At 46.4% G+C, this 10688-nt stretch overlaps 1 protein-coding gene across 2 annotated transcripts; it reads right to left on the bottom strand.

Moving 5' to 3' along the window:
* Positions 1-3369: 3369 nt before the first annotated feature.
* Positions 3370-9980, bottom strand: IL22RA1 (interleukin 22 receptor subunit alpha 1). Of its 2 annotated transcripts, none has more exons than XM_071798959.1 (7): positions 9702-9980; positions 7499-7631; positions 6722-6903; positions 6014-6198; positions 5422-5557; positions 5074-5198; positions 3370-4478 (listed from the first exon to the last, which is right to left on the bottom strand). In XM_071798959.1, exons 1-7 carry the CDS (start codon positions 9742-9744, stop codon positions 3474-3476), a joined length of 1809 nt encoding a protein of 602 aa, XP_071655060.1. In that variant the 5' UTR covers positions 9745-9980; the 3' UTR covers positions 3370-3473. The 2 variants fall into 2 exon arrangements, with proteins under 2 accessions (XP_071655060.1, XP_065713000.1); XM_065856928.2 differs by having other exon boundaries at positions 5074-5195; positions 9702-9979.
* Between the last annotated feature and the right edge of the window lie 708 nt (positions 9981-10688).

Raw genomic sequence — 10688 nt, forward strand, 5'->3', positions numbered from 1 at the left:
CTGAGTACATATTGGTATAAGATGAGCTGCCAAAGGGAAGGAACCCTTTTCTTTCATGGGTTTTGAGCAATTGCATGACCACCTGAGTGCCTTCCTGAATTCTGTATTGTGGGAAGTAATGAGTAATTATCATCTAGTCTGCTTAACGTTGATAATTTAATTCATCTTTGTCGTGTCAACCTTCTGTTGTAAGTTTTAAGGCGATGAGTCTTAAGTTATGCTCTCCTCATATGGATGCTGACCACCTTTGTCACCTTTTTCTTCCAACAATATCTTGTAATCATGTGTCTCAGCTCTCATTATCTCAGTCTGAAGAGGAAGAAGGTACACGTGGACATCTGAAATCCTCTGAAACAGCGAGTGTAAGGTCACTGCCCAGCACTGCGATCCAGCCGCTGCAGTTCTGCTGCATCGTAGCTCCCATCGCTGCAACGACACTGCTGTGCCAGCGTGATGCCAGAGCTCAGATACAGGGTCCCTAATACTTTCAGAGCTGCCCCTCGACTCTGCTTCATTCTATCTCCAGAATCTGGAGCTTTTCATTTGTTCCTGGAGCGAGGTTTTCCTCAAAGGACTTGTTAAGAAATCAGCGATCTTTTATAGTCTTCAAACAGGGCACCTTTCGACGCCGACAAAAATAACGAGTGAGTAACGAGGCGGAACGTGAGCCTTGGTCTGCAGCAATGTGTTTGTGGGGCTGCTGCCGTGGGGAGCGGCCAAGTGACAGCTCCCAGATTTAGCCGAGAAGACAAAGAGGAATACGGCGCTATAGGGTTACAGCCGCCACCTGCTCCGCCGATATCCCAGTGACAGCTGGGACAGCAATGCTCACTTGTCGTCGGCGTGACATCTGCCTGCGAATGAGCACGGCCTTTGTGGCCAGGCGCTTCTAGTTGTCGTTATCTAGAGAAGTCAAGATAATGAGGAGCAGTTTGTTGTTAATACAGATGGCTTGCATGGGAAGACCTTTGAAACAGTGTTGAAATCCTGCTGTTTGTGCTTACACAGAACGAGAAGGAGATAAATGGATCCTGCTGTAGCTGTTTGCTGGGATGCATTTAAAACAAGCAAAGCTATCAATTTGATTACCAAAAGCAACGAAGCGGGAGGCAGCAGAGTCAGCACATGGTGGTGGGGGATGGATGGATGGACACTTTCGTTGCATGGCCACAACAAGGCTCTGTTGTGTCAACATCTCTTTTCCCAAAGAGAAATAGCTTTAGAAAGGATGATCCCCCTGGTAAATTTGAGAGGTGACTCATGAGACAAGAACCAATCTCCTCCTGTTTAGTATACCAAGGCCTTAAAGATAAATATTGACTTAGCCATGATTAGAGCAGGAAGCTGAGAATATTGCTGTCAATCAGCTGCTAAGGACGTGGCTCACAGCGTCTTTCTTGACTGAGTCCCTGTTCATTCCAGTTCCTGCTGTCAGGGTTAGAACAGATGAGGACAGGATGGGGCAATGACTGGGTTATTATCACATCATTCCTGTTGTTTGCAGCTTTGAGCATAGTCAGAGACAATGGAGCTTTCAGTTTATTCAAAGTGCCATCCGAAGTTCAACATCCCAGCTGTGGGACACTTTGCCTCTTGAGGGACCTACGTACATTCTAAAAATCTGGTCCCAGGCTTTCTGCATCTCAGTTCTTACCTCTGCTCCTGGGGCACCAAGGTGACAGATTTATTAAGGGCTGGAGGTGATCAGACCCTGTGGCAGGGGGTCTGCAGAGGGATTTGAAAGGCTTTCAGATAGGAAATGTTGTATTTTTTAGCAGTATCTCCAGTGCTCCCCAAGGCCCCTTTCACTTCCACGCTGTGCTGCCCATACTGACCCTGGCCTGAGGGTTATGTTTCACAACATGAGCCAAAATGTTGACATTGTGGCATTTGATTATTCCCTGAGTAGCATCACGGGGAATGTTGTTGACACAAGATATGCAGCCCACAGGCAACTCTGAATAAGGTAGTCGGTATTATTGGCTTGAAAAGTGGCCTCCCCAGGGGGGATTAGTGGGGCAGAGCGTTACCTGGGGGGTCTCGCACCCCTCGCACAGCACAGCTGGGCTGCTGTGACTCCTCTACCTGCAGCGTTTCTGTGCGTGTTGGTTTGGATGGTATAATTGGACGCAGAGTACATGAAACAGCTCCAACGACATTCCACCAAACCTTTGATACTGAATGGCATGAAGCAAAGCCAGCACAGTGGAAACGTCCTCCTGGGTGCTGCCCAGCCCCGTGCACACGCCTGTCACCCCGGTGCCGTGACACCTCTTCACCACAGCTGCCATTGCAGCTTTTTGCTTTCATACAACATGGCCATAGCGCTTTGTTCCTATTGATCGTGGAGCTAGGGCTGAACCTCTAAAGTTTCTCAGACTATTCCTTTAATCCTGGGTTGAGCCTTCAGATGCCCTGACTTCATAAGGCTGTGATTTATTTGCAAAATCACACTAAATAAAGCAAGTGGAATTCAACCTTTACCCTCAGCTTCCCTGGGCTAAGAAAACAAACACCTGACTGTGCTTGTGGTGAGAGCAGCTGAGTTTTGCTTCTGGTCGGCCTTTCCCTGGCACTGCTCCTCAAGCGAGTACTTCCCCATACCATTCAAAGCCTGGCTTATTCCTAGAACTGGTTTCAATTCTCTAAAACTGATGGCATCAGACACTTGCACTTTTTCACCACACCAGTGGAATTCAACAGGCTGAACTGTGCTTTCCTCTTAATGAAAAATAATTGCTTCCTCTGTCCTCCAAATAACCACCGTTTAGCTTGATTTTGGTGAAGCTGCAGTGCTAAAGGAATTTGGCTCTCGGTTGACGTTGGGTTTGGTTCATTCCAAGGTTTTATCTTTCTACAGGCATTAAAGAGCACAGCAGGACCGGGCACATGTGTGTTCATAGAATCGCTGCAGCGGGAGCTCTTAGCCCAGTTTCAATGGCTGCTTTAAAGGCAAAGTCCATTGCATGGGAGTACACTGTTGTTATGCATGAATCATATACCCAAGGGTAGATTACTGATATATGTTTAATTATTTTCCTGTACCCTGACACAATTAATTCTTTTAGGTTTGCATACCTCTGCACCTGAATTTCTTTAAAGGATGGATATACCTTGGACCGGGATCTTTGGTGGCGGTAAAGAGCAAATACTGTTGCTGTTGTGAATTTTGCTAAGTTTTCAGAAAACTGAATCTGGAATCTGAACTTGAATCTTAACTCAGCTTTTAAAGTAGCCCGGTTCATACTGAATCTGAAGAGTATGCAAGAAATAAAGGCCTAGTATTTAAGTGCAAAGTTAGGGTATTGCAGTATACTGAGGGGTAATTGTATCAGGGAAGGTGCCTGTCTCCGCGATAGAACGACTTCATCCACCCAAGATGAGCTGTGTTTATTTGCATCGCACTGTTTGCCGGATAGGCTACTGTTTCATGCAAACAAACCCAATCTGGATTTTAATATCATTAAGTCATCCTAATAAAGTTCCGTGTTTTCCTCCTGATCCCACAGTACTTTTAAGTCCAAGTCTTTGAACAGCATGGTGAGGGGAGTGCCCATGTCCCGCTCTGAGACAGCGTCTTGGGACACACTGTTACTCAGTTTTGTGCAGCTTAGCCCCTTTGCTGCTGTTAACATTTCTGTTTCTTGAGTCTCTGGAAACAACAACTTCTTTGTAGAATGTGAGAATGAATCTGGCAACACCCAGCGCTCTGTGTTGTTCTCCCCAGGGAGGTTGTTACCGGTACGGACTGAGAGGAGCAGGGCTGCTGGTGGAGGTGACAGCGACTCCTCCTCTGTGTCCGCGAGCACCGCAGACAGTAAGAGCGGCAGTTCTGTCTGTTTTCTGTAGCATCCCCCGTGTCCCAGCACAGGCGGTGCCAGCTGGGGTATGTACGCTTCACCTTCCACCCCGTCAGTCCGCAGCAGCGGTTGCTGCGTTTGCCCCTGTAAGAAACCGGATTCTTTCGTGTCGCTGCTGCTCCACAATGCCGAGTTTGGCCTCTGTTCTTTATAATCCCAGTGGCTGCGGTTCCCACCCAACATCTCCGTTATGAGCTTTCCACCACCAAAACTATCAGGAGAAACTTCCTTTAGCATTTCTTTTGGCTGCAAATTCTTCTTGTTGACACAATCCGTGCCTTTGACGCACACCCCGTAGGTCAGGGGCAGCATTTTGCTGGACGGGGCAACAGGAAGGTTTTGCCCAATGATTTGAGGAGCGTAACCCGACGGAGCAGTGCTTGCCAAGCAGGGCGGCTGGGGGGAAAGCTGGAGTGTGGGCACATCCCTGTGCTGCTCATGGGCAGCTTCTGGCGGACGGAAAGTCCACGGTGGCTCCAACGTTCTGTCCAAGCGTTGGCTGATCTGCGGTACCTGCACGTCCGGGATGAGAAAGGATGGTCTGGTTAAATTAATGGGCTTTATGATGTGTTCCACTGTCAGCGTAAGAGGCTGGAATGATGAGATCCCTCTGAAGTCCTGTGGAAATAGATCGACAAATGTGAATTAATAACGAGAAGCTGTGGCTTTGAAGGTTTGCTTTAAGTCCTTTACATTTTTCTTTGGAGAAATATCAGTAAAGCCAGTAATGACCAACAGGGATCTGCTCTGTTGACAAAAGAACTTATTCTTCTTTTCCTGGGGAGTGACCCTTCAAAGGAGTACAGATATCTGTCATACACCATGGCAACCATGCAGTCCTAAAATATGTAAATCAAATTGCCAGTGGGTCACTTAAAAACTGGAAATGAAAATCTGTGATTTTGGGAACAGTTCTAACATCGATGTAGAGCCCTGCTCTCTTCTAGGGACAATACATCCCATTTATTTCCTTGAATAGAATAACCAGGATTCTTCAAATCTTCAGCTATCTTTGCTGTGTTATTTTACAGTTCCCTGTAACCAATTTTATCTACGTGTGGCAGGATGATCACATGTAAACTGCCAGTGGTCTGCAGCGCTTGCCGAGACTGTGCTCATCTCATCATCCCCCTCAATTAGCAATGCTATTTAGGTGCACGCACATAATTCCAAGCACTTTAAGTATTTGCTGCAGGGGTTTAGGAGCACTTACCAATGACATAGGCTGCGCGCTGCGTTGCTTGACGTACTTATAGATCCCATAGCTAATTGCAGCAAACACCAGCCCGGCACAGAAGGCGAGTGCCACGAAGCAGTAGAGAAGCCACGACTTGTCTGCTTGGTGAGGAAGAGAACAAATGGAAAATGGAGCTTCAGAGAAAAACTGCGTGGGATTAGGTAAATTATGTTATAGGTCTAGTTTCATAGGACTAGATTTTTAAATTAGGAAAGTTGGTGTTGGTTCAATATCTTTAGCAAGACTCTCTTGGTTTATACCAGCTGAAAATCAGCCTCTTGTGTAGCCAGTATCCCAAATTGGTAAATGAGTGAACAGCCTCACCTGCCAGCGTTTTAACCCAGAACACCTGGGCCTTGCTGCTCCTCTGGAGGAGGTTTATGTACACGGTGCCGTTGTATTCCGTGTCGGGGTCCAGGTTGGAAACTTCAAATTCTTTGTTGTGCTCATTCTTTGTCCACTATTTCAAATAAAGGCAAATTCTGTGTTTTAGAAAGATTACATGCATACAGCTTCTTCAAATCAGATTGCAAAATTCAGTATGAAGTTTTCTGTACTAGTAAGGTGTTGCAGGACTATAAGAATTCTTCATATATGGAATTCTAAAGATACAATTTGCTGTATTTAATTTTTGCATTTCATTTCCTTAAGACTTGAACTAATCAAGTCATTCTTTCTTTTAGTCACCAGCAGCTTAACATTTTGCTATTTATACATTACCCTGGGAAGCTCTGGTTTCCTTTCCATAATTTTAGAGGAATTCTTAAAGTTCTTCTCATCTGCTGAGACCCAAAGACTCTGGAACTTTCTCTTGCACCTCAGCAATCTCATTGGTCACGTATAAGCTCTGGTGTCCTTCTCCATCGTATGCAAAGTGTGGCTCACAAAAGTCAGCGGGCCTGAGGTTGTGCTTTACCTTTTGGTGTGTCCTTTGGTTGAATATCGTTAAGTGATAATCAACAGCACCAAATTTGCTACAAATGTCCTCTACGGTTAGCTGGTGGTCACCCACACCTCTCAGGGGGGTGTAGGGGGGCCGGATAAGGAACTTTATGGACCGTACATAAGGAATATACTCCACTGCTGGTGCTCCGATAACAGCTGGAAAAGACAGAATGGGAAGCCTGAGATTAAAGTTGATACATCATCAGATCATCTTATACACAGCTTATACACACTGCCACCTTGAAATATGGACAAATGTGCAGGGGAAAATTTCCACGTTGAAATATTGACAGATGTGCAGGGGAAAATTTCCACCTTGAATTGCTGACAAATGTACAGTGGGAAAATTTTAGTCACAGAGCCATGAGAGAATTGGCAAAGGCCACGTTGTGTGTTTGCGTTAGAGCTCAGTGAGGGGTTGGGAACATTAAATATCGGTTGGTCTGGCTGCTTATCCTCATTTTCAGGAGTTCACATTTCAGAGTTTCTATGGCAGTGTTACTGACTGTCCTCAAGCTGCCCAGCATGTCCCTTGCCCATCCTCAGGCCTTCACCCCCTTCCTACCCAGCCCAGAGTCGTGCAATACTGCAATTTGAAGCAATACCATCCTAAACATCAGTGAGAGCTGGAATGAATCGCCAGCGAGCAGGATTTGATCATTTCAGCAGCCGTACGTACTCTCTTTTCTGGGTTCGAATCTTTCTGAGCGCACCCAGCCGGAGGAGCAGTCGTCCTGGCCATTCACCCTCACCCTGGCGTAATAATTCTCTGTGAAGTTTTCCGTTTCGCGAGTGAGGTTGCAGAAACGCTGCCTGATGCTCTGGCACTCCTGCTTGTTAAGCCAGGACTTTTCTCCATACCTTAAGACAGAAAAAACCAACCCTTTTAGTCTGTTTGGTAGAACAGATGCAATACCACCCTTCTCCAAAATGATCCGAACAGGCTGTTCTGCCAACTCTTAGTAGTTTTTAAAAGCATTATTGCAATTAGCAGGTGGCAGGGGATGTAATGGCCGGGGTTCTTTGCCCAGCCCTTACTCTGAATGATTGTTCACAAGTTCACTGCAGTGTTTGCAGACTTGTCCAAAGCCCACAGAGCTATCTTGTGCCATTAGTTTGATTTCTCACAACTCTAGTGACTGAACCAGAGGAAGACAATCGCTCTGACCTGTATTTACAGGTGAGGAAACTGCAGAATAGAGAGAAGAAAGGTGCTGAAGGCAAAGAATAGCTCAGTAATGGAGTAAAGCTGGCAACCCAAGGTGTGAAAGTATTTGCTTAACTGAGCACCAGTTTAATTCTGTGCTTCACTGTGTTCTTGTCTAAGCAGAAGCGTTTCCATAACAGTGGAAAAAGCGACAGAAACAGCAAAATCTACATTTCTTTCTTGGCCCTTTCTCTGCAAACAGCAGCCCTGGGAACAACAGATCTCCAAAGAGAAGCAAACCTCACATACTGTTTATACTGAACGTCAAATACAGTGCCAGGGGGAATATCTGCTTCAGTTTCCCATGTCAGGATGTTCTCAAAGTTCGTAGAAGAGAATGCTGCACGTTTCAGACATGCTGACCTCTCCGCAGTCACAACGCCTGGGGGAGCAAAGAAACTGGTATTAAAATGCATATTCTGGCATCTCAGCCCTGGGATGGATGCGGGTCCAATGCTGCTCGGCCTTTCACTGAGCAGCAGTATCAGGTGTCTTGGTTCCAGTTTGCCAGAGATGGGCTGCAAGGCAGAAGTTTGGCCAGAAGAGGAATTCAAAGCATGCACACATCATTGTGTGCAGCTTGCGGATTATCGACTCATCCCAAAGAAATATAAGTCAGATATTTTTACAGAAAGACTTCAAAAAGTCAGAAAATCTTTGAGTTCCTTACCAGGATTCTTTTAAAGCAGTTAAATGGCTGGTTTTCAGGGCTAGATTCATATCTATGAATCATAGAATCATCGAACAGAATGTCTGCCCATACTCAGGGAAGTGACATTCTGCAATCGGTTCACATCACTGAGGATGTGACTGCCCTTCACCTCTCCCGCTCCGTGTTTTATTGGGTGGAGGGTGACACGCAAAGAGCCGGTGCCGGGACTCTGCTCTGGGTGTGCCCGGGTGAAAACAAACAGTTGCACTCCCTGCTCGCCCTGTGCCTCTTCCCACAGGGTTCGGCCTTGGGACGCAGAAATATCACTTGGCCCTGGCAAATGCCACCTGCCTGAGCTGCCTCTCCGAGAACAGCCCCCAATCCACCTGCAGCAAATGTTCTTGGCTGCGGAACAATCTCCTGGAGACTTTGAGCTCTCTGCTATTACGAGAATACACAGCGTTTCTCAAGGCTGATTCGCAAGACCTTCTAACTTGAGGAGTAACCTTCAGAATCGCTAAGCTCTGTGAATTCAAATTATAGATCCGTCCTCAAAGGTAGATAATTTATACATGACTCTTGGTTTGCGGTATTGGTAAACACCTTGAACATGCATGAGGTTCAGCCTGCACTTGCTGAAAATGAATAGTCCCATTATGGTGCTTGTAAGTGAACGCTCAAAATCATTGAGTCCCCACATGAACAAATGATGTGATAAGGAAATGCAAGCAGCACAGCTTTACAGATGGGAAAACTGAGGACCTGAATGGGGGTGACTTGGCCAAGATCAGGGACTAAACCACACCAGTTCCTGGATCCTTGCTCTGATCTCTCCCTCCAGCTGTCTCCAAGGAGAAGCAAGTGTCAGTAGTTCCAACTGGCGTGCTGTACAGGGGGAGAATTAGGTGTAAAGACATAAATCTGCCTCTCAGGCTTGTTGTGTGTGGCATTTTGGCAGGAAAGCAACACAGAGATGGGCTGAAGTCTGTTCCACGTTTTGTCCTGACCTCATCTACAGCTCAACACTGGGCACAATCTTCCTGGCGAGGCAGAAATGCAGCAGTCGGTACAAAGCGGGTGGGTTTCCCTGTCTGGGCACCGTGAAAACTGAGTCACCAATCCTCTGATCATATCAGAAGTAGGAAACCTCCGTCTTCCCACATCTATCCATACTAAAACACAGTTATGCAAAGCAGCGTAGTGTAAGCACAGTCAAGTGTGGGCAGGGAAAACCAGGATATTTCACAGGGTAAAAGTCCCGCTGTTACAGAATTTTCTGAAGGCGCCTTCCTTACAGAATAAGATCACGGATACGAAAGCAGATGAATAAGGTTGCTTGTTGAAAAGCTGACATTTGAAAACATAATAGGTTTCACCCAGGAGTGAATTTGCTGCGTTTGGAGTTGGATTAAATGGATTTTAGGGACACATTATTAGTTTGTACCTCTTTTAAGATCAGGGCCATTCTTGTATTCATTTCTGTCTCCGCTTAAGATACAAGGGGCTGATGCAAAGCCCCCTGAAGTCAATGAGTATCCTCTACTCCTGTAGAGTTTGGGTTGTAACACACCAGGGGCAAACGCTTTGAAGTCTTTCCTTGTCCGTACTAATCCTTAAAGCACCGAGCACACCATCAGTACTTACAAAATATTGGAAGGAGAGAGCGACACAGGGAACTTTTGAACACCTTCAGACAAGAGCTCGTTCTCTGGGTCTTCCAATAAACACGACTGAATTACCTTCCAGGATCAAACAGAAACAACCGCGACCAGTGACAGAGAAGGAGAAATCAGGACTTACCGACCACTGAAAATACAGCCAAGACGCTCAGAAATTGCTTCATGAATAACTACGCGAGCTGCGCTGGGAGAACAGGCGGTCGATCCTGTGCGTGGGTGAATCACCTTTTACAGGAGCTAAATTCTTGTTTGTGAGGCCGGGTTGGGTTTGTTACCCAGTAACAAGCTGCAGAGCTCCTGTCCCGCCTGCGTTGGGCTCTGAGATCAGCAGCTACGGATCTGCGCGCATGTGTGAGAGAGAACAGGAGAGTAACTGCGATTGCAGCTCTGCCTGCGGAGCCTGCACACCTGCCTGGACAAAGGTGCGCCAGCCAGAGGCTGAGAAAACCCCCAGGTTTTGAAAGAGCGCCAAACATTTTGCCGATAAAAACTTCCTGCCCAAAAGCCCTCCCTGAGCTTTCTCAGTTTTAGGCCTCGTTTTTCTGGTCGGGTAACTTTGACTTGTTAAAACTCTAGAAATCAAACCTAGTGCTGTGCATCTACTTGGCTTTATAACGGCTGCAAGCAGGACATCCATTTCCTTAAGAAATACCTTGGAATGCTTTCTTAAAATGAAACTCAGACAAGTGAATGGTTTTTAAGCTCTTGTATTGTTCACGCTGGGTATGGATGGGAGCCAGACGGCTTCGCAGAGCTCTGGGGAGGAGCACGTGCTACCCCGTGGCTTTTCGCAGAGGCCACTGGAGACCTACGATTTATTTTTGTGGCTACTGACAATATAAGGCTGTGTTCTGAGTTCCGTGAATACCATATGGTAAGAACTGCGAGTTTGCATGAAATCTAACCAAGAGAAAGATACAGTTCCTGTTGCGCCGCTTTCTTTGTTTTTTAGGCTCTTGTTACCTTACATTTTCAGGCTTTTCACAAAAGAGCGAGAGACATTTCCTTCTTTGGTCAAAAGTGAAAAGTAATTGCTTGTTTCCAGGAGATGCAGATTTAGCACCGGCAGATGTGTGTAACCCCTGAAGAGCTGGCGCAGCTGCGCGCT

Source organism: Patagioenas fasciata, chromosome 25 (genome assembly GCF_037038585.1).
Source record: "Patagioenas fasciata isolate bPatFas1 chromosome 25, bPatFas1.hap1, whole genome shotgun sequence".
Classification (NCBI taxonomy): domain Eukaryota; kingdom Metazoa; phylum Chordata; class Aves; order Columbiformes; family Columbidae; genus Patagioenas; species Patagioenas fasciata.